The 24,270-nt window shown below is 38.0% G+C and overlaps 1 protein-coding gene across 1 annotated transcript in view; it reads left to right on the top strand.

Annotated features, from left to right (window-relative positions):
- Nucleotides 1-24,270, top strand: part of ASAP1 (ArfGAP with SH3 domain, ankyrin repeat and PH domain 1) — a 142,148-nt gene that overhangs the window by 101,295 nt on the left and 16,583 nt on the right. Inside the window, exons 17-26 of the mRNA XM_031056749.1 lie at nt 774-937; nt 2,468-2,601; nt 3,708-3,799; nt 4,354-4,540; nt 6,952-7,037; nt 8,559-8,674; nt 10,861-10,928; nt 13,335-13,442; nt 14,787-15,015; nt 24,249-24,270. The exon at nt 24,249-24,270 is cut by the window's right edge and continues 134 nt beyond it. Of these exons, the coding sequence (XP_030912609.1) occupies nt 774-937; nt 2,468-2,601; nt 3,708-3,799; nt 4,354-4,540; nt 6,952-7,037; nt 8,559-8,674; nt 10,861-10,928; nt 13,335-13,442; nt 14,787-15,015; nt 24,249-24,270 (1,206 nt within the window). The remainder of the gene's footprint in view (nt 1-773; nt 938-2,467; nt 2,602-3,707; nt 3,800-4,353; nt 4,541-6,951; nt 7,038-8,558; nt 8,675-10,860; nt 10,929-13,334; nt 13,443-14,786; nt 15,016-24,248) is intronic.

The raw sequence follows: 24,270 nt of genomic DNA, 5'->3' as shown, positions 1-24,270 counted from the left end.
CCTTAGTGGAACAGCTTTCCCCTCCTTACTTCCACATGGAGCGCAGCAGCTGCTGAGAAGGGGTTTTGTTTGTTTTTAATTAAAACATTATGTGTAAGCAACAACTTGCAGAGTGATTGGGAGGGGAGGAAATATTGTCTGAGATATCATTAAAGAGTCTTGATTTGTTGCACTCAGCTGTTGCTCCTAAAGGTTTATTTTGGCTCTTGGTATCGTTACTCTCCTGTCATCCTTCACCCCCTGGTTGCCATGGCAGTTGTCATTAGTTTGGGCTTTACAATCTGACTCTGATTAGTGCTCAGAGACCTGCATTTGAAAGGCAACTAGACATCAACACATGCACCAGGGTCCTTGCTGTTTGCTCTGTGAAGAGACAGATGCACACTGGAGAAAGCAGGGGTTATAATTTTCTCCAGGAAGGAGACTCTGGGAAGATTCTGGGCACCTTTTAAAGCAGTTAAATTTACAGATGCTTAATTGCCCCTTCTCTCTTCCACAACTTCTGCTTATTTGAGGAACCTGAGAACTTGGCTTTAAAATTGTTCACCAAAGGGATGTTAGAATTAAGACTATTCCTCTCTTTTCATTCTTACTTATCTTTTCTCAAATATTTCCTTTTTGTCTCTCACTTTTCCCCCTCCTCATTCTCTCCCACAATACAGTCCTTCCCTGTAGTCCCACTAATATTTTATTCTTGGCAAGATTTCTAGAGTTTATAAATTAACATGTATTTGCAAATGCAGATCTTCATTAAGGTCTTTATCTTGTGCTAGATGGATATCAGTGTTGACTAACAGCAAAGAAGAAGCATTAAATATGGCATTCCGTGGAGAGCAGAGCACAGGTGAAAACAGTTTAGAGGATCTGACAAAAGCCATTATTGATGACATACAGAGATTGCCCGGCAATGAAGTCTGTTGTGATTGTGGCTCACCAGGTATCTCCATTTGTTCATGTCATCAGCTTCTCGTTGGGAGCAAAGTAATTTCTTCAAAGAAGTGTTTGTAGAGTGCAAACTCATTTTCTAAGTGATGTTTCTCAGTCTTCAACCTGTTTTTAAAAGAACAAATATGACTTTCCTACATTAGTTCCATTTAATTCACTAAAATATTTTTGTGTGTTGTCTGTGCTTACTTCCAGCAGTTCAAGCCCCTCTGGAGTTTGAACTGTTCTTGTTGCACTGTGTCTAGATGCTTGTTGCACTTGAATGGAAGTTGCTTGGCATCACTGATCCTGTGCATGCTACTAAGTAGAAGTGAGTAATATTTAGACAATGCTTGTGGAAAAATTGACCTGGCCAGGATCTTGCTCTGAGGCTTTATCTTGGCATGAGACTACTGGAATTGCAGCATCATTTTCAGAGGTGGAATAAGTAGTCTTGTGCAAAGAATGAGACCCAGAGTTGAAATCCTATCAGATAATATCTTCAGAAGTACAGAGTTACAGGTCAGTTATGTGGCACTCAGAGCTTGAGAAGGGGCAGCTGGTCACAGCAGGACTGAGCTGGTGTGGGAGCTGGCAGCTGCTGCAGCTTTCTCATCAAAGGGACACTTCAAGAAGGTGATGCTCATTTGGAACTGGGTAGATTGTGTGTATCTTGCAGATGCTTGCTGATGCAGTACTGATCCAAATTTGAAATAGCTAGATAAAATTACAAACTGGGATATAATTATGTCAAATCCTGGAACTGGTTCATTCAATTATTTCATTATGTAGAGCTATAGAAACTTCAGATTACAGTTCTCATTCATCTTTTAATTTGTAGTAAAGTTTTAAGCTTCACCTCTGTACTCCAGCTTGCTGCTTTAAAACTCTTGGCTTAATGCTTCAGCAGTTACTATTTAAAGTCAAGGAAGTGATTAATTTGTGCACAAAGTATGTCTGAAGCTTTTTCTTTTCCTTAAAAACTGGTCATGCTTCCTATGTAGCATTCATAGTATAAAATCTCTTCTAATATTACATGCAGATCTCCTCCATGACAGGATTTTTAATTTTTTTTTTTCCTGGACTAGTCAGCATTCCACAAATTTTCTACAGCATGCTGCTGTTTTACATACTGGAAAGCACTATGATTAGTCTTTCATGAAGGACTATTTAAAGTTTAAGAAGTAAAAGAAGTAAATTTTAAAGCTTCAGAGGTTGTCAAATTTAGGAGATCTGTTACTTTTAAAAACAGGAAGTAATTTGTACAGAAAACAAATTCAAAATGTATTGAAATACATTCATGAAATATGAATGAATAAGTGTAAATTCAGTGCCTTTGGGTCTGTTCCTAAATCTGAAATACTGCATTCCATTGGTAGCAATTTGTGGTTAAATTAGAGTTTGGAGAGAAGTATGGAATGTTCTTAGTTTATTTTCATTCTTTGAAACATGAAATAAGGAATAATTTCAGAACACGTCTCTTACCACTATTGCAAACCTTTTCTTGGACTTTGATTAAATACTTTGTTTTCCAATTGTGCAGATCCAACATGGCTTTCGACTAATTTGGGCATTTTAACCTGCATTGAGTGTTCTGGAATACACAGAGAAATGGGTGTTCATATTTCTCGAATCCAGTCTTTGGAATTAGACAAATTAGGAACGTCTGAACTCTTGGTAAGTTTCTTTAATTTATATCAGGATTTTTTAGTCAAATGTTGACATATATGGAGGAAGCACCAAAATGTACAAGTTGCTGTTAATCTTTTTCAAGGAATGTGTTTTTGCAGAATTTTGTATTCATATTTCTGTAGATATTTTACAGGTGCACAGTTACATATTACTGATGCTCTTGTCACTTCTCATTTCATGTCCTGAGGTGTTGCAGAATGAGTATTGACACCCATTGTATTTAGTGCCATGAGAATTTTGCTCTCAATAACTGATCTTGACCCAAAATCGCAGCAGTCTAAAAGCTCATGTGATTTAAAACATGAAGCTAATTTGACTTGGCAAGGGACAACTACTGTTGCTAATTCTGAAAGAAAAGTATTGGAGGAATCTTAATTTGATGGATGAAATAATGTAAGATTGAAGTTATGAAAGGAATATTATGTGAGAGTGCCAAAAAAAAAAGGAAAAAACAAACCCCCCCCCCCCAAAAAAAAAAAAAAAACGGAAAAAAAAAAAAACAAAGGAAAAATATAAACAAGTCAAAAAGAAACAGTTGCAGTAGTTTTATCTCTCTAACTGTGTTTGGCCTGAAAGAAGAAACTTGTTACAGAAATTTTGTAAAGGAAAATTGATAGAAGATATAAGGCAGATCTGGATTTGGATACAGGTTCAACTTTATCACTTTCTGTCTTCATAAAATATTGAGTTTTTTTGCCAAGTTACTAGTAATCTAAATCAAATGTTACTAAGCATGATCTTCAGTAGGACAGAGCTTCTTTCCCAAAGCAGCTTCCTGATCAGTGTACCAGCACCATTTCACTGTTCATGCTGCTGGTTCCTCTTTCTGGTTTCATGTTGGAGGCAGATTGTCTTGAAATGCAAATAATTTTGTGACTGTGAAGTCTATTGTACAAGTTCTGGCATAATAGAAGCATTTTCTTTCTTTTTAATTGCTCTGTATCTGCATGTAATCATTGTGTTTTAATTTTTCAGTCCTGTGTTTTCCATCTTTTATAATTAGTGTGGAAAATGCACATTAATAGTCCTGTTGTTAGGTTGCTGTTAGACCCCAAAAGTCCTCACTTTATTTATTCTTTTTCTTATCTCAGCTGGCCAAGAATGTAGGAAATACTAGTTTTAATGATATTATGGAAGGGAACTTGCCTAGTCCTTCACCTAAACCCAGTCCATCAAGTGATATGTAAGTACTGACTCTTTAAACTCTTTTCTGTGGAATATATCTGTGGTGTAAAGTGTCTTAAACAGTAACGAAGCCAGGGGAAGGCATGGATGGCTGGACTGGAGGTTTTTATTCCCATTGTGGACCTTCTTAGAAGTTCGGTCTCCACTCATATAGTCGCATTTTACTACCTCAGCTTCCCTGTGTAGAAAACTCTTTCTTTGGGTTTCAAGGTGCATTATCTGAATTTTGAATGGTTTTGAATTTCGTAGTAAACCCTCAGGTGATAAACAGAGAGGACTAAATGGCACTAACTCTGCTTTTTCTTTGGTCTTAGTCTCCACAGTGAGTGTAATTTTTGTATATAACAAGACAGGATAAAATTGACAATGTTCCATATTTGGGGCTTGTTTGTGAGCAAGATATGCAGTGTAACAATAAATAATACACTTTTTATCAGGTAGTTTTCTTCTTCCCTTCTCAGCTTCCAGGTTAGACAAGGTGATTTTAAATTATAATCATTGACCCATTTTTCTAAAAATTTCTAAAGCAAGCTCCATTTTCACACCCCACAGGACTGCACGTAAAGAATTTATCACTGCTAAATATGTAGATCATAAGTTTTCTAGGAAGACTTGTACATCTGCAGCAGCTAAACTGAGTGAATTACTTGAGGCTGTCAAATCCAGGGATTTACTTGCACTAATTCAAGTCTATGCAGAGGGGGTAGAGCTAATGGAGCCACTGCTGGAGCCTGGACAGGTAAGCTTATCAGGTAAACAATTAATATTTTAAATCATGTGTATTTGTAAAATGCCCAGGATCTGGGGCTGCTGCTTTAGATGATAAAACAAAAGAAATGACAGATGAAAATGATGGGGTTTTTCTTCCTTTCCTTAATGTTGCATCCTTGTGGGGAGGGAAAAGAGCACTTTACTTTTCTTCATCAATTGGTCTAAAGGTGTGTGAAATGCAATAGTCATGTTGCACCACTTGCACCATTGTTTTGGGGCCACTATAGTGTATTAAAAAGCACCTGTTCTGCAGTGTGTCTCTTTTAGAAAAGTCACAAAGTACAGACTTGATTGCCCAGGGCCACCTGGTTCCACATGCAGTATCATGCCTGCTTTTAAAATAGTGGCTGGAGGAACACATTACTGAATGTCTGCAACTCTCTGTTTACTGTAGACAAGGAAAGAATAAATCTCATGACTTCACAGCTTCTGATGAGACATTTACAGAAGTACAATTTCTTTCAACCTGGAAGATTCTTTTGTGTTGTGTGTGTATCAAGACATGAGTGCTTGATCTTCTGAAATCAGTAGCAGTTTTTGGAAAAATCAGTCCAGGATGACCTTAATTAGCCATGGACAAATGTTAATCATGAGCAAAGTAACCTGTTTTTATTGATAATAGATAATTGATGCCATGTAACCACTTGCTCAGCAATGTTTTCTCCCAACCTGGAGACATGTCAGAGAATGTTTTCAACAAGTTGTGTTAAAATAGCTAAGGTGGCAAAGGACACAGTGTCTGTGTTCAGTGAAAGGGATGAGTTCAGTATAGTCTCAGCACCTGAGCACCTGAGCTATCACAGAGTGCTTATCATGCACACACATTACAAATTCTCTGACTGCAAGGTCAACTTTCTTTATTTGTCATCCACAGCAGTTTCCACAGAATTAGCTCCTCAGTCTTCCCAGTTGTTACAGGCTGTGATATCTAGAAAAGTATGAGCACCAGTTGAAATGTAGTTTGCAGTTAGGACATTTATAGCAACATTCTCCTCTGTAAATTCTCTGTTGTTTAATAAAATAATATTTTTTTAATCAGGACTTTAATTCTAAGTATATATACTGTAGTATGCTTCTTTAATTATCCTTTGTGATCAATGGGAGTTAATCTAAATTTAGATTTCATTGACTTCTCGTGCAACTTTTAAATGGAAATAAACAGCATTTCTATTTCAATGCATTAATGCATATGAAATGTGTAGAAAATAAAGTATGATTCAATTCAAGTTAGACAAGGAGAAACCCTCTATATGGGGGAAATGCCCCATGTACCAACTTTGTACTGGGAACCACCCAGCTCTGCCTAAACAGACCTGGGGGTCCTGAGGGACACCAAGGTGAGCGTGGGCCAGCAGGGTGCCCTTGTGGCAGAGGTGACAGTGGTGTTCCAGGCAGTGGGGACACATTGCCAGTATGTGAAGGGCAGTGATCCTTCCCTCCACACAGCACTGGTGAGGCCACAGCTGCAGTGCTGTGCCCAGATCTGGGCTCCCCGCACCAAGAGTGACTTGGACAGGCTGGAGAGAATGCAGGGAAGAGCCACAGATGTGTCTGGGGGTCTGGGGCACCTGGAAAGGCTCCAACATCTGGGACTGTTCAGCTGTGAGGAGGCTCAGGGGCATCTCATCATTGTATGGAAATACTGCAGGGAGGGTGGAAAGATGATGGAGCCCAGTGGTGCCCAGTAATGGGACCAGAGGCACTGGCACAGACTGGAGCTCAGGAGGTGCCCTCTGAACATCAGGAAACCTTTTTGTATTGTGAGAGTGACCAAACACTGGCACAGGCTGTCCAGGGATATGGAGTCTCTGTCCTTAGAGATATTCCAGAGCCATCTGGACATGGTCCTGGGCAACTGGTCCTCGGTGACCCTTCTTGGGCAGAGAGATTGGTCTACATGACCTTCACAGCTCCTTTCCAACTTCAACTGTCCTGCCAATCTGTAAGAGTTTTAATGTATGTGGGACTGTGATTTTTGTGATGCTTTTTGTAGGAAATTATGTTGTGACTTTGCTTGGTGCTCACCAGGCTGTTGTAAAGCAACAAGTGCTGCAAACTTACTCAGTATACCTTGGCAAGATCCCTTTCAGTTATTGGTAGCTAAAACGGTTAAAGGCTCTTCAGGGTTGTTCCATCCAGCTGGGAAAAGTGGAAATTTGGTTTAGAAAAGCTGAGATCTCAGGAAGTGTAATGCCATTTTCCTTTGAAGCACATGGTGTCTTTTAGAGATAAAAAATACAATAATTGTTTTCATCATAATTTCCTAGTATTTTTCTCTTGAAAGACTTGTAAAGAGTGAATGAGATGTATCTCATAGGTCTGATATACAAGCTTTGCAGAAATAAAACAAAAATCTAACTTGTCTTTGCATGTGTTTAGGAGCCAGGTGAAACAGCACTTCATTTAGCAGTCCGGACTGCTGACCAAACCTCTCTCCATCTGGTTGACTTCCTTGTTCAAAACTGGTATGGATTGCTGACTTTTCATGCAATTGTACACGACAGTTGTGGGTGGTCAGGGTTATCCTGGCAGTGCCTTGGATGGTGTTTGCTCATCACTTATACTCTTTCTCCTTAGATATGTTTCAAAGGAGAATAGTTTAGTACCTTTGAGTTGACCTTTGTGCTCCTGATCAGTAGGGAGAGGGAAAAATGTGTAGATTAAAAGCATTGAAAGCAGTTACATAAAAATAGGATGAAAGGAAAAAGTCTGTAGTGCATGAAAGGACATTGATTTAGAGCACATGACAACATGAAGCCATGCAAACAAATAGTTCAGGTACAGGAGGGGTGGCAGGTAAATGTTCCAAATACAGGACACATGCAAAGGAACTGTAAGAGTAGAAAACAAGGCTCTTCCTCAGAAAATTATGAACAGATGCTAGATTGACCTTGAAAAAGGTATTCCAATAGTTAATAAACTGCATTACAGCTATTGAGAGCATAAACTTGATTAGTAATTTTCAACATCTAGTTTACTGGCTGAGTTGTTCTTTGTTGTCAAGGAATGGGTTCATAGAAGTAAAAAACCTTAATGAAAAGTGTGAGTGCTGATTATAGGAGTGTTATTAAAGTAATAAATGAAAAATAACATTCCAATATTTTCAAGCTGTTTAAGATCATAATTTGAAAAATGTTTTAGGAACCCAAATTGCTATTTTCACCTTTATTAAAATATTTTTTATTTTGGATGATTTAGATTTTTTTTGGTTTTTTTGTTATGAAGCTTCCTAGTTTCTTCAGACAGCTATAACCTTGTGTGTGTTTCTGTATGCTGTGTGGTTTTCTGTGGCAGTCTCAAATTTAGGAGCATCTTTACAACCCTGTGGGCTCTTACTGTCCAATACGGGTAACACTGGGAAAAGCTGTCATCTCCTGAGCTTTGCTTTTCTGGTTTATGAAAATATTTGATTGTTCCCAAGATGTCAGTAACAGTTTTTGAAAAACCTGGGTTTAGAAGTTGAAAACTGAAGGAAGTACAAAAGTAAAAAGCCCTGTGAGCCCCTTTGCACATCTGGTTTTTCTCTAAGTCGATGTATTGTTCTTACATTCCTTCTTACAACTCTCTTGTTCATTCTCACATCTGCCCTCTTGATAGTTCCTTGACTGCATGGGATTTATTAACCTATTTTAACTGTATCAGAATTATTCAGATATTTCTATTGGGCTAATTTAGCATGTTTGAAAAAAGAATTACAGTGAAGTGGCAACTGGCATGACCTTAGAGAGATCTGAGTCTCTGAGTTTCAGGTCTTTAGTTTTTTGAATTAACATCTGTAGATTTTCAGTCCTTTTCAATCACAGCTCAGGTATTTCCAGTGTCCTTGAAAGAATTCTTAATAGTCTTTGAAGGTAATGTTTGATTTAATTTTTTTTGTCCTACTTCATATTTGTCCAGTAAAGTTTTCATTTATATGGATGCTAGATCTGAAATGAATACCATGGCTACTATACTCTTCTTGATTGTTTGTTCTTTTTTTTTTTTAGTGGAAACCTGGACAAACAAACAGCATTGGGTAATACAGTTCTACACTACTGCAGTATATATAATAAGCCTGAGTGTTTGAAATTGCTTTTGAGGGGGAAGCCAACTATTGATTTAGGTAAGTTCATTATTTAAAACCAGGAAATACAGATTTCCTAAAATTTCTTCCCATTATTTTAGCCACTTTTGTTTATTTCTCTGTGGTAAGTAAACTTCTAAAATAAAACTGTGGTAGAAAGAGGAAGACCTTGTCAACAGCAAGCATAAAGGAAACATTCAGTTAAGAAATTGAATTCTTAGAAGATAATAATGAAAATTTCTAATATAAAATGCTAATGGCAAACCCTAAGCAGAGTACAGAGTTTTGTTTCTGACCCATTTTAAACTGCCTGGAATTTAGGTTCATTGTTTATTCTAGAACTTAAATGTCTAATTCCACTCTTAGGTACGTGGGCTTTATGTGCACAGCACTTAATTCTTCTGTTGATATCAATGGCAGGTGGTGCTGAGGTTTCATCCAGCACAGCCCAGCCAATGCTGACACTGATTAGGGAGGGGTGACCATCCAGAGAACAAGAGATTATCCTAAATGAGCAAACAAAGATTCTATTTTCAGTTAAACTTTTGGTATGCCATTATGACAAATGACTGGTACAGGTACAGCAAGTGTTACTCCTGTCTCACAGGTAGGTGCAAAGAGAAGCTGAAAGACAGCTGAGAAAGCTGATCCCATTTTTCCTGAGTTAGGAAGGTATTCCATGAATCCAGCTTGTTAGGCCCAGCAGTTAAATGTGATTAGCATGTCTGTAAAACATTTATATTCAGTCTGTTAGTGGTATATGAGAGAAGTTTTTTTAACAGCTGATGCAAACTGGATTTTATTTCTCCCTTTTTCTTTATCACCATTACTTTCCTCCACTGCCTGGTAAAGAACTGCTGTATAAATTGAAGTTCATAGTTTAGTGGCAGTTTGCCTTTTTATAGGCCTTTAGAATATATTCCAATATTATCACAAATCAGAGAATTTAATGTGACCATTTTTGGCAGTTGCAATGGGAAAGCCATCTGAACAAGTTAAAGTCCTTCATTGGACCTTCCATTGGAGTTTCTCCTAGGTAGATGGCAGAGGAGTGTTCACACCTTTTTGGTGCCTTGTTTTTTGAGGGATTTTTTGTGGGAAAGAGGATGTTGTGCTGTTTTTTGGTGTGATCTCACATAGGAACTTGAGTGATCTCACACAGACCCTGAAACAAGAGGTGTATACTTAAAAAGTATACAAAGTTTGGAATTTATGTACTCCTTAAGCTATCTGGGTGTTAACTTCACATAAGAAGTACTATGTTTTCATTCCCTTTCATATTGAACCATCTCTGATAGATCTGTCCTTAAGCAAATCCTTCTTTTAGGGATCTGAATTCTTTCAAAGTCACAGGCCTTTCTAGAGGACTACTTTGTAAATTCTACGATTCCTAACTGGCATTGTCTGTGTAATATTTCACACTGACATTATAGATCTCAGGTTGATCATTTTCAGTTCCTGATCACAGAAATGTTTTACAGTCTGGATGTGCTGTGGAGCGTTCTCTGTTCCAGCTCCATGGCATTTACTGATGTACTGTGAGAGTCGATGTTACCTAGGGTTTATCCTCATCAGATGTGGGAGTTGTTTTTGTTTACTGAGACTTGCTACTGAGCATCTGGGAAGGATTCCATTAGATGCTGTGCCTGAGGACCTCCCAGCAGCCTCAGATATCACCTTCTTTCTTACCAAGTGTTATTTTAAATTGTAAACCATTTTATAACTTTGATAACGACAAAGCTAGAAAGTTTTAAATTTATTCTTGTTCAAATGTCTTCAAATTAAGGCTTCAAGCCTCTACATATTAATCAAAGTAGAATCTGCTTGGATCAACATGTACCCTTTTTTTTTAATGTCTTAGAATTAGTTTTCTTTTTTGAGCTATTTTACCCTGCCTGCTTGCTTCTCTTGCTTATTTAGGTAAGAGTTTTATTGGCAAAGGCATTGAGTGGAGATTGAGGTGACTAAATTTTTTTATATTCTCTACTAGGATGGTTAGGAGGGATTTGGGAACTGTTGCAGCAGATGCTGTTCAGAAAGAACCTGATGATACATGAAATGCATGAGCACTTAGAGTGGAATCTTAAAAAGCTGCAGCTGCTATAGAGTAAACAGACATTTTTGATCACTTTTAGGAGTTACTGTGCTACCAGTAGTGAAATTCAATAAATTGTTTCTTAAAACATCTCAAAGAATTGCTCTTTTTTGTATTGTTAATTTTGTAGTAAACCAAGCTGGAGAGACAGCTCTGGACACAGCAAAGAGACTGAAAGCTGTCCAGTGTGAGGAACTGGTAAGAACCAAGCCTGGGGGCAAAGGGGAATGTTTGCTTCTTTAAAAATGTGATTTACTTAATATATCATTACCATTGCATCTCACACGTGGTGTTGCTGCCAGCTGGCTGTGTGTTAATCTGAAGGCCCTACCACGGGTGACTATTTCTTAGCTAAAACACAACAGTAATTTCTTTTTAAGAGTTTAAGAAAAAGATCTTTCTTCTAGTGGCAGTGCTTGTTATTTTAACCAGTGTATTTGAAGACTTAAGTACTGGAGGGTCAGATGTGTCAATAAATACATCATTCAAAGAGATTTGGGCTTCATCACCTCAGAAGTTCTTCTTAAAGGCTTTTATATCAGGAGTACTTAACCTCTGTAATTTTAAAACTGTCAAGACCTTTTAGGTCAGAATCTTTGTTTGTCTTCTCCTGCTATGGCTTTTTTCAGATTATTTAACGGGACAGATAGTTCAGAGATGGTGAAAGTCTTTTTATAAGGACAATTAAAACAATTCAAAATAAATTACTCTCCTGAAAAGAGGAAGAAGCTTAAGTGTCATGTCTGGAAGTTGGAATATCAAAAGATGTAGAACACCAGCCTCTGTGGGACTTTGTCCCTCTACTGAACATGATCAAAGCAAAAACCTCCTGGAATTTGGAAAATGTGTGAGGGATGTTAACAGACACCGCTCAAAAAGATTATTGGTGTTCAAGAAATAAAGGTGCTAGGGAATTTCCCAGGTACTCCTCTGAAGCATTTAGCCAGGAGTAAGGATTTTACATCAGACCAACAAGTTTGTTCTTGGCCCTTTAAGGTGCCACCAGCATGCATTTAGTAGGCAAGTGAATTTAATTACTATCAAGGCATTGAAAAGTCTAAGTATTGTGGCAGTTTCACATTCAAGACAAAACCAGGAGAATTTACAAAACACTTGCCACTTATTTCTGTTTCTTCTTTTTTCTAATTTTGATGATCTGAGGATATCTACTTTTGCTCTGCAGCTGGTAATTTTAATACCTTTCCTGTGACAAATGAAAGTTCTTGTCATGAATTAATTATTGAATAATCAAAAGACCTAGTCCTTCACAAATCAAAGAAATTTTCCATGTTTCTGGGGATGCAAGTCAGCATTTTGCTGGGACTGACTTCTCAGTTAATGCCATATCTACTGTGTAAGTAGGTGCTGTTTCCAGTGGTTTGAGTATTCTGTCAGCTGGATCAAGCAGATCACCTGTGCAGCACACAATTGGGATGGATTGCTTTTTTCTTTATATTTTCCCTTTTAAAAACTTACATCTGCCATTAATGTGGACCAACTGGCTGTGTTACAGAACAAACAGTCAAGTGGATGTTATCAGTGAGCTTATCTAGCAGTTAATAGTTTAGTTATAGTGATCCAAATTCCACAAATACCTCACTGATTATTTCACTTAACTCTCATAGAGCATTTATGCCTTTTTTCTTTTTCTTTTTTTTTTTAATTTTTGAAGGGGAAAATATTTCTGCATTTTTTTCCAAAAGCAGTAATGAGTTAAGAGTGAAAAAGAAACATGAATGAGCACACTGTTTGCTGTGGGCAGTAAAAAAGTACAAGATAAATAACTAGGTGTTTGCATTATGATAGCTGTACTAAACTCATTTCTGTTGCATAACTGGAGTCTTAACTGTGTAATTAAATTCAGTTTCAGCTCAAGTGGGTTCATGAATACTTACATAACAGATTGGAAATACTGTCTTTATTCCAAGTTTTATTTCAGGAAGATGGTTAAAGGCACTTCTGAATCAACTACTATCAGGTAGACTACATTTTAAAGGATGTGAAGGACTAAATAATGATGGAAGATCTAGGCATTGAAAAGGAGAATTTATCTCCTCAGAATAACCATGAACTGCTCTACTACGTTTTTTGCTGATCATTGAGGTAGTTTTTTTTAAAGAATGTGAAATACATTATTTGGGCTGGCAAAGTCAAGGAATTTCGTGCTTAAGACATACTGGCCTCATCCAGGGAGAGAGAGAGGTAAAATATCTAAATAAAGAGTAAATATCTTTTCATTTGATTTGAGTACAAGGAATGTGATTTTGATGCTGTATGTACCAAAATTTATAAATAGGTTTTGCCTTTCCTTTTTGGAAAGGAGGGCTCCAGATAAATTCTGCTTTTGTGCATATACCTTCTCTTCATGTCATCTTTTCAACTGCTTGTCAAACATGGGGACTTCTGCCCATTTTGAGAAAATCTTTCCTTTTTGCCTTTTACCTGTTTTTCTGTACCTCAAACAAATGAAGGATGTTTGTGTGATCGCCCTGGAATAATTTTAAACTTCTAAATCTTCCAGTTTATTTCTTGCCATTACAAAGCTAACTCAGTTAACACCAAAAGAACAGCAAGTACTTTAACAAGACTTTTTATTTCTTTCAGCTTTCTCAAGCCAAGGCAGGAAAGCTGAACCCACACGTGCACGTGGAGTACGAATGGAATCTTCGGCAGGAAGAGATTGATGAGAGTGACGATGACTTGGACGATAAGGTGAGTGGGAATTACTGATACAGCCTTGCACAAAAACTCTCAGCAGCTCTGCTCCCTGGAAATAAGTGGTAATTAGAGACCCACTTCAGCCTTTCTTTTCTTACAGATACCTTGTGGGGGGGGGTGGGGAACTAATTCTGAGGCCTGTGTTAAAGACTGCCTAAGTGCTTTTTGAATATACTTTGTCAACCTAGTTATTATGGGCTGTTTCAGAAGTTTGACTTTGACAAGACATACATTATAATATTAATCAGCAAATCTGGACTACTTTGTTGCTTTATCCTCTTCAGAATTCTAAGCTGTTAAATTTTAGCTGGAGGAAATCCAAAGCTTACATACTTTTTTTTCCCATAAATTAATTAAAAACCTAGTTATTGAATAAATAAATCTATTTTTCACAAACTGTGCTGTGCTGTTTATTCCTGGTTTTTTTTTTTTTAAGAAGTAATGGAAAGGCAAAACTTGAGGGCATAAAATAATTGCCATCCTACAGCATGTGAAAAATTAGCCTCAGTGTCCTACTTTAGCAAGTCAGTTAATTACTGTGTGCTCTATTTCTGCAATAAATGCGAATACACCTCTCCTATTTTATATGAGTGCCGCAGAAAGAAGTGTGGACAACTTCTCATTTTCTGTGACACTTGGGACTGAAAAATTCAGAAACCAAAGTAATTTGCATGTCCTCAAGGACAGTAGAGAACAAAATAATCATCTGTATGAGGAGCCTCTGGAGGATGAGAGATGCTGTGCTGGAGATAATAACCTGAACCAGAGCTGCAGGGAAACAGATCGTGCTCCATATGCACCCATTAACGTACAGCAGGCAAAAACTAATGTGTAAAATTTCTTCAAAGAGCAATTAGATGTGTTTAAAAAGAGCTGTATCATGGATTATATTGCTAGTTCAGGGACCAAATAAATCTGATCTGTCAAAAGTGTTTGCTCATCTTTACTAGGCATCAGTGGGGTAATATACTTGATACTTGAGGATAATTGTCTAGTCTGAGTAATGTGCTATATTCCCTGAAAATTACTCCTAAATTCTAAAATTTCCCAGGCTTTTATTGGCATTTGATTTAGTATATTATTAGTATTTCCTGCTTTAACATTAAATCTGATTTTGTGTTCATGATGATTTGTTGATGGTACAATCTTAATTTTCATTTAGAAGAGAGGACCTTTCAGGTTGAATTGCTGAAGAAGGGAGGAGTGGGGGTTTATTTGTCCAACAAAGAAAAAAAACTCATGTTCACTAAATTATGTTCTGGTATGCTATTTTCCAAACATACTAACTATAATTAGTGTTTAGACAGCTGTATCATATCTTTGTTTTTCTATTCACAGCCTAGTCCTATAAAAAAGGAAAGATCTCCAAGACCCCAAAGCTTTTGTCACTCCTCAAGCATTTCTCCCCAAGACAAACTGACTCACCCATCATTTAGCACTCCCAGAGACAAGCAAAGACTCTCCTATGGAGCCTTTACCAACCAGATCTTTGCTTCTGCAAGCACAGACTCACCCACCTCTCCAACGTCTGATGCTCCTCCTCTTCCTCCCAGAAATGCTGGCAAAGGTAAATCTCTCTCCAAACCACACTTGCAAGCAGTGATTTTAACACTGTTGCCTTCCTTTAACCAAGGACATTGCAATGTTTCAAGATATAGCATGTTCTTATTGATGCAGTAGCGTGGTACAATGCATGTTCTAAACTTAAAAGACCTGGGGCACACTTTGTAATAGACTCATTCATAACACTGAACATGAATGGGTGAGGAATAAACTAATACTCTGATAAATTAAAGTCACTTAATTTTATGAGACTTGCAGCTGCAGTGGATTGTGATGGTTTGACCTAGATATCTCTAATCTTCAAGTCTGGAGGATATTTTTATGGAACAAAACCTTTTGCTGTGTTATAATATGTGCAGATCTACTTTTTAGGACAAAGAAACCTTTAATTCCTTTTTACATGTTTAATTTAGAAATTGATAAATTGTGTTTTTACAGTAGACTTGTTAGAGAAATCTTTAGTTGTGATGAGGGTTACAGTACAGTTTAGCACTTCAGCAGTTAAGCTGATGCTCCCTTTTGTTAGTACTGCTCCATTTCTCACCTGGTAATTGACTTTGTTTAGGAAAAATGCAGAGATGCTCTCACCAATATATGAAAGAGTAAAAGGGAAGGACAGTGTTGGCATCACGGTTCAAATGCTGTGCTTATGCACTACTGTTCCATCAGTCTTTGTCATGTACTGGCAACTTTCAAATGGATCCCTTGGCTCTCTTTTAAACAGGTTTGTTTCCCATTATGAGGCAAAGTGATTTTGCCAGGATTTGCATTTTTCACATGAGATTTTGTAATCCATATTTCCCTGGGGACTCAGTTGTATTCCTTCTAACTTTACTGTGTTGACCTGATTGTTGGCATTACAAGATTCTACTTTTTCCTTCCCCTCTCCCATCCCTTTTACATGCTCTGTCTCACAGTCTGCTATGATTTTTCATTGCAAACACAATGTACTGGCTTAGATGTTCCTTCATGACCTAGGATAACTTCTTTTTTTGTCATAAAGTTGCATGACTTGGAAATTAATCATGCATCCTATTTCCTGAAGAAGGTTAATGAGGTTGTGTCTGGTATCTGTACACACTGCTTAGTATGTTGTCAGCTTTTAACACATTTTAATGAACTTTATTTCTTTGTCAGTATATAGTGGAGCTCTCATACAGACTTACCTAGAAAATTGTCTTTTTCTCCAAGAAGGGGAATATTTATGTTTATATTTCATTCTATGTGTTTTGGTTTATGAAATGTTAGGCATTTTCCTAGCCGTTCCTAAACAAGGAATCAACACAACACCAAAGCTGGTCAGAAAGAATTGAGGCATTGAGCTTTCATGTGTTTTCATGTCAGAGGTTATCCAAAGAAATCCTTATGTATATCACAATGAAATGATATTATAATATCACAAAATTGCCTTCTAATGTAACATTAACTGCTTCATCAGAGTGGAAAATGTCAGATTCACAGGGTAAGTCAGAGAGATTGAATTGAGCTTCTGTTATATTAAAGTCACAATGCTTCTCTGCTTCAAGCATGCTGAAATTCTGCAGTCTCTGAGTGATGCTGGAATGGAGTTTTGGTTGATATCCACTCAACAATACTGTGAAATTAGAAACTTCTGTGGTATACATGCCTGTGTTACAAGTTGGGGAAAAAAGTGACAAATGCATAGGACAATTCATCAGTGTGGGAAGGTTGCTGTAGTTGCATCATTTTCAGTTGCACTTATGGTTCATTTAAACTGGGCTGCTCCTTGTTATCTACCCTCTTCCAGCTCTCAGATTGTTTAAAAGAAAATGAAGCAGAGACTCTTCACTTCCATAAGACACTGTTGACACATCTGAAATTTGAAGCAGTCAATTTTCTTTCTGTAGGAAAACATAAACCTGTATATTTTTTCTCCTCTTTTGGATGAGTAGTAATAGAGTATATCCCTTACACTGAAGTTTACACAACCTTACTTGTCAGATGTGTGTTTTTATTTAGAAAGTTCATTTGAGTATCTTGTGTTTAAGATTATATGAAAACACAGTGTTACTTTTTTCACTAAGCTCCCTAAACAGCAGGAGTAACAAAAGCACTGAATCTCTATTTAAATTTATGCTTACCTTCTGTCAGAAAACAATCTGATCTTTGTCCCTGTGCTGCTGTGAGGCCCTGGCAGATAGCATGGGCCCTGCTAGGACATGGAGCCTTCAGGGAAGGGATAGCAGGTGCATCTGCATTTTAGAAGGAGGCAGACAATTTTTAAGTTTCATAAGTTTTTCATCCTTTGGGACATGCAGATGAAACTGTCTTTCCAAAACTTGTTTTATTTTTAAGAAAACCCCTTCCCTGTAGCCCTCTGTTTCATTGCCCAGTGAAGTTCTGGGTAGCAGAGTTCTGTGATGTTCCTGAGTGATCAGGAAACCATCCACTGAACTTGTGTGGGGGAGAGGAGGGAAGTTTAAAGTGATTTACATAAGGCACATCACTCTTGCTTATGGTTTTCAGTGGACATGCTGGCTAAAAATTAATTTTATAGGTACAATAGTTGGAGGAGGGGATATGGGGAGGTTTTAAATTTCTCCACACATCATTATAATTCATGTCCAGATTTTTCATTTGATAACTTTTCAAAATATTCCTAAAAATGCTGGAACATTCATGTATTTTTCTCCATACTGTCTCATTTGTGGATACGTCTTGCTGTTATCTCTGCTATAGATTTAGGTAATCCTAACAGAATGAAAAGTGCAGGAGTGCAGTGGCTACCTGAGCCCCTGAGCCAACCACTCTGTGCCTTTTTCAATAGTTTATCTAAGCTTATTTAGGGTCAGCTTGCTTCTGTTCTCAGTCAAATCTTTAGCCTGTAATATTCTCAAAATCATCTTTTTCATTGCTCTTTTCAACTTATACCTGCATTATGGCTCCAGACATCTAGCAGGTCTTCTGCCTATTGTTTTACAAAAAGCTTTCAAAAAAAATCAAAAATTATTTAAGTAATTCCATTACTTGCCTCAATAGCCAAATAAAATTTTGCACAACCTTCATTGCCAATCCAGTGTGGGGGTGATGTTGCTAACTAGCTTTGGAGAAGTGTTAGGCAGTCTAATCCTGGTTTTCTTCACTTCAGCTGAAAGCAAATTGATTTTAGTGGTTCTGCCTGTTTATCCCAGATGAACATGGAGATCAGGGATAAATTCTGTATCATGAAATTATTTTGGATCCTCAACACCTACAAGGCTGCATAGTTTACCCTGTCTCAGCTCTGACATGAGGTACCTAAGCCCAAAGGCACTTCCTTTGTGGTTCCAGGGCACTGTTACTGCAGACACAGTCACATCATCTGCTCCTTCACTACATCAGACTCAATTTCTAACCAAATCAGTTTATTTGAATTTACTAGTAACTTCTAGAAGTTGTCTAACTGCCTTGCACACAGGATGAGGAATCTTCTTGGGTTCACTTAAGTTACTTTATGCATGTACGAGCATTGCCCTTTGACTTTGGAGGTGTTTCTGTGGCTGGTGGCCGTGTCAAGGTCCTGGAAAAGGATGGAAATCGTACAGGTCTCCATGTCTGGGTGTTACACTAAACAAACCAAGGGTATTTTACCTTATCTGATTGAAGAATATTTTCATTCTCCTGGGGTTCAAGCTATCCTTTCATCACACTAACTCTTCTGTGTACCTTTGCTGTTTGAATCAGATTTCTGAAATACAGCTGGCTGGAAGTGTCGGGACAGCAGTAAAATTTACTGTTTCTACTGGAAATCCCACATCAAAAAATCCTTTGGGCCTAGGTTTTGTTTTTTTCCTGATTGTATCACACTGTGGCATAGCAGGCATTACACAGTCTCTGCTCATTTGCAACTGAAGTTCTTAATTTATAGAACAAATGTATTCTCATTTCCATTACCTCAGCCTTTCTGAGGTAATGAATGCTTGCAGGATTCTATACTTCTCTTGCATATACTTGGCGACTTTTTTTTTAATATTCTTATAAATGTGTTGTACATTGTGATTAAATAATGCTACTTATTCCACTAAGACTTTGTATTTTTTAATACCATAATAGGAAGGGCAGACTAGCAGATGACTTCTGGTTTCATGGGCTCTTCTATTTCTGAATCAACCCAAAACACAAAATTCTTTAGTATAACTTTTATATTTTCTTTTCAAACTGAACCATTTTTAAGCATTAATTATCTAATGTACTTCAAATAATAATGTTGAATTGATGTATATTCTTAGCGTTCTTATTCAGAGTGATCATGATCATTTTGTCTTTAATTATGCTCTTATTTTCAGTGCTGAAAATACATGATATTAGATAAGACTAACTGAAAAAGCTTTTAGTAATATCTATGCAAGAAATCACTCATGAGAAATTTAAAAATAAGGATAGCAACACTTGTCAATGAAAATACTATTTTTAATTTAAGTTACTTTCCTTTGCAGTGTCCATTCTACCATTAGCAGGAATTCTGTGTTTTCCCCCTATGTCTCATTAGGTGGTAAAAAAAAAATTACTCATGTGAAGTTTTTACACTCTAAACCCACCATTTCTTGATTGAGTGGCAGCAGCTTTGCATGGTTTTACAAGTACACGAATGAATTGTTATACTAACTGCACAAACCCTAAAGGGCAATGTACTACTAATTGCACATCTTATCCAGTTATTTACCTTAGTACAATAATTTTGAGATTATTTGATCTATTTACGCATGAAAGCCTGATCTTTGTAATATGAAAAAGAGATAAAACATTATAACAGTTAGTACTGTAAGCATTTGCTTCCCAGTAACTGAGGAAAAGAAAGCCCGACAGAAGCAAAAGGAAAAACTTCTGGGTCAAGTTTTTTGGGGTTTTCTTTTTGGTTTTTGGTTTTTTGCTTGTGTTAGGAAAATGTCCTTAACAAAATGTGAACTTCTGTACTATGTGAGAAATCATGATTAAGGCATCTATTGGAGAGGAAATGACTGGCTCAATTGCTGCCTGGCTAAAATCACAAAATACCTTCAATCTAGTAACTGCTCTGATAATTGCTTAAAGATACCTAATCTAGCCTTGTATAATTGAGAATGTCACACAGGAATTGTTTTGAGCTGCTGGTTTTACACACACATTTATGTGTATACATGTGTGGATATACACAGACATGTGCAGTTGCTGAGGTGAGCAGCCCTGGTCCCTGCACAGGAGGGATTCCTTAGCCAGGGCAATGAGAAAGGTGCAGGAGCCACAGCAGCTGTGACAGTACAGCGGCTGAGTGGACATGGGCAGGGCCAGGGGCAACAGGACCCAGCCCAGACATGTGTGAAGGAACTCCTGGAGAGCACCACAAACAGTGCAAGGGCATGGTGTGGCCCTTTGGATGGCAATTTGCATGGAATGGCATGCAGGAAGGGGTGTAACTCTGCCAGCCTGAGCAGGGAGCAGTGCTACCTGCCCCTGAGTTATCAGTGCACATTGAAAGAGCTTTAAACTAGATTAGAAAGGGGAAAGGGACAAAACCAGGCTTGCTCAAGGTAACCCTAGGTCAGCACACCAGTGTTTGAGGGAGTGTTGTGTGCCAGTGAGGGCCTTTGGGCTCATAAGACATAAGGCATGGAAATGCCTCCAAACACTCTTATAGAAATCAGGGCTTCTCCCCCAAAAGGGTGTCAGGATCAATATCCCAACTGAAGTGCATCCACACCCCTGCACACAGCACAGGCAACAAACAGGAGGGGCTGGAAGCCATTGTGCAGCAGGAAAGCTGCAGCTGCCATTGCTCTGGGGTGGCTCACACAACTGGAGTGCTGTGATGGATGGCTGTGAGCCCTTCAGGAGGGAGAGGCAGTGGGGTAGCCATGTAGGTTTGGGACTGTTTTGAGTGTCTGAGCTGGATGATGGTGGCAGTAGGGTCGAGTGTTGAGTGGAAGGAACCAGAGAAAGGCCAACAGGCAGATGTGCTGGTGGGAATCTGTTAGAGAGCACCTACCCAGGATGGAGAGGCAGGTGAGATGCCCTGTAAGCAGCTGGGGGAAGTCTCACAACTGCTGGCCCTTGTTCTCATGGGGCAGGAATGTCCGGGATGTGTCTGGAGTGAGTGGAAGAGAACTTTCCCACTCAGCTGATGAGGGAGCCAGCAGAGCACCTGCTGTGCGTGAAAAGACAAGGACGTGAGTGTTATGGAGGCTGTCTGGGGCACGGGGAATCACAAATTCTTGGACAAGTAAGAGGGTTAGGGTTAGGGTTAGGTGACATCAGCAGAGCTGCCACCTTGCACCTCCAGGGGACAGACTTTGGCCTCGTTAGGAGCCTGGCTGACAAGAGTCCCCTGGGAGACAGTCTAAAAGGAATCCAGGACATTCCTCAAGAAGGGAATCCCAAAGGCACAGGAACAGAGGTGTGGTTTAGGGGAGGATTGGCAGTGTCTGACTCAATGATCTCAAAGGTCTTTCCCAACCTAAGTGACTCCATGATACAGTGTATTTTATAAAAATTATACAGACAATTCATACATCATCAGGTTGTGTATTATTTCACCAGTTATTTCCATAAAATTATTTTGAGTCAAGCAATTTCCCTGTTTTCTTTATTCAAAGCATGTCATTTTATACCTCTTTCTGAAATGATGTTTTGAAGTTTTACTTTATTTTGTTTTCATTTGACCATAAGTAATTTTTGTATTTCAGCCATGTAATCATTAGTGTATGACACTTGTATTTATTCCTTCTGTGAGTTTAGTACAGAAACAAATGCTAGGAGTCTGAAAGTATGATTTGTAATACCTTAAACACTTTTTCCCTGTCACTTTTGTATGCCATGGAAACTTCTGAAAGCTGTGAAGGTATTTTTTGCACCTCCTCAGAAATGTCTGGATATGTATAATCAATGTGAAATCTAAAACATGCCACATAACCTCACTTTTAAGGGGTTTTAAAAATTCTACTACAGTTTATTTTTGTAGAGAAGATTTCTTCCTCTTATTGGCAATTAAAAGTACCAACTTCATGTCTGAAGTTGAATTTTTGCAATAAGCGCACAATGGTATTTCAGTGCCTTTCCTCCCCTTTTTGTCGCTCTGAGCGGGGGCGCTGGGACAGGGGACAGACGCTGCTGGGACAGCCCGGCTGTGAGCGCCCCCGCTTTGAGTTACCTCACTGTTAGCGCCGGATATTGACTATTCCGGCCCCCTTGCCATTTCTAGATGCATTCCCATTACATAACGAATCAAATTTGATTCATATTTCCAAAAGAAAGAATGGGTAGTTTGCAGGAGTTTAAGGCATCATCAATCAAAATTTAGAATGAGAAAAGTTGGTTTTCTTTCAGAAACATCTCAATGCACAGTTTAAGTTGTCTTGCTTACTTAAGCTCAAGGAAGAAATTAAATTGAGAAAGGGTGAGGATGCAAACTGGGGAACAATCATTAAATGCACTGGCATTTGACTTGTTGTCAATTAATGGCTTTGTGAATTTGGAAGCAAATTGAGAGGAACACTTGCAAAATATATAATTTCATTTACAAAAGTAACCAATTAATTAAACCAGGCCCAAAATATATGCTGGGCTTGTGGTTGAGAGATTCTCCTGCACAGCAGAAGGCCTTCCAGGATTGAATCTGGAAGAGAATAGATTGAATTATTGACTCTTCAGGGGCAGCTCTATTAAATTTTTCTTTCCTGTTTATAAGAAAGAGAGAGGTCACCTGCTGAAAATATCTGACAAACAGATTCATGCTTATAGAATCATTGAAGTTACTTCTGTCAGCGTTAAATGCTTCACCTAAGGAATTTTAACAAATATTTTTTCTAACTGATTTTCTATAATATATAATAATTTGGGAAGGAGTGCAGGTATTGATCATTTCCCGGCTGCCCATAGACAATATTCATAAATGTTTTTGTTTTTGAAGAAGACAGCTCTAGTTTTGTGTGCTGCATGGTAAGATATATGTCAAGTAACTAAATGAAGGTTTTGTCTCAAATACTGTTCATATAAGGTAGCTTTTCAAAAATAGGCAAGTTGGTTCTACAGTACTAAAAAATAGACTGACAACAGACTGGAAATTTCAGGTATAAATAGACTTTGCTTTTAAAGTTTTATGTCGATTTTCTGCATTTATCTGGACTGATGGCAAAGCTGTCAGATGTGAAGACTTATTGCAAGTGAAGACTGCAGTGAAGTCTGAGTTGTAGGTAAGATTAAAACAAGACAAAACCAACAAACCCACAAACTAACAAAAAGCACCCCAACAACAAAGCCCCTGGGGCTGTTCTGGGCTGCTGCAGAACTGCTGCAGAAAGTGTTACAGGACCTTTCTTGGGCAGTGGTGGCCGCTGACTCCAGCATTCGTCCCCTCACTGCCATCTGCACCCAGCTCTGCTTCCTGAGCTTCTTGGTAGAGACTTCTGTGAAGGTCAATGCTGAAGCTGATTAGGAACAACTCTTTGTCTTCCCACTGGGTTATTTTGTCTTTCAAGCTGTATCTGTTCCCATATTGTGTAAAACATGCATTGTGTTGAATAATACTTGTGCCAGCATTAAATCAGAGGGAAATAAAGGTATTTAAGGGTAGGGGTGACTGCATAGGCTCTTACAAGCAATGCAATCATGAAATATCTAATCTCAGTCCCAGAAAGGACTTCTCTGATGTTTATTTTATTCATACCATGTACAACAATTTGCATTGCTTTTGGAATGCATAGTTTGATCTATTTGATCTACAGAAAAAAGAAAAAAGACTTAGAGAAAATCTTCTCAAGCTAAAAATCCTATTTTGAAAGTGAAAGGAAAATTTGTAGGCATATTTTTATTTCTTTCCTCCTGCCTTCCAGTTTATTAATGAAATTTGTATGGAGGGCAAAAAAACCTCCCCACCTATTAGAGCATATAGAATGTGCTTTTATTCTGATATAAATTTACAGAAATTTTAATCCCATGTGCTAAATATTACTTAATTTTAATATTTCATAATGCTTTTTTTTCTTGAACAATGCCTAAAATTAGAAATCTTGGCACGATTAATCCTGTATTTTTTAAACATAAGTACACATGTCATTCTATTGTCAAGTTGCTTATATTCCCACAGCTGAGATGGTTAAAAATGTGGTGGATGTGTCGTTTAATCTAAACAGTGTTTTTGGCATGGCTTGTCTTTTTATTTTAGTCTTTTGCTGCACTTCTCTGTGGGTCTGACTGTGAGTTTTTCAGTGCTGCTTTGACGTTTATGCACATGTATTTGTAAGAAGGTTATTTGTTATTTTGCAGGCCCACCTTCAACCCTCCCTCT

The sequence above is a fragment of the Geospiza fortis genome, unplaced genomic scaffold (genome assembly GCF_000277835.1).
Source record: "Geospiza fortis unplaced genomic scaffold, GeoFor_1.0 scaffold111, whole genome shotgun sequence".
NCBI classification, from domain to species: domain Eukaryota; kingdom Metazoa; phylum Chordata; class Aves; order Passeriformes; family Thraupidae; genus Geospiza; species Geospiza fortis.
The sequence above is the reverse complement of the archived record's forward strand: the minus strand, read 5'-3'. Positions and strand labels throughout refer to the sequence as shown.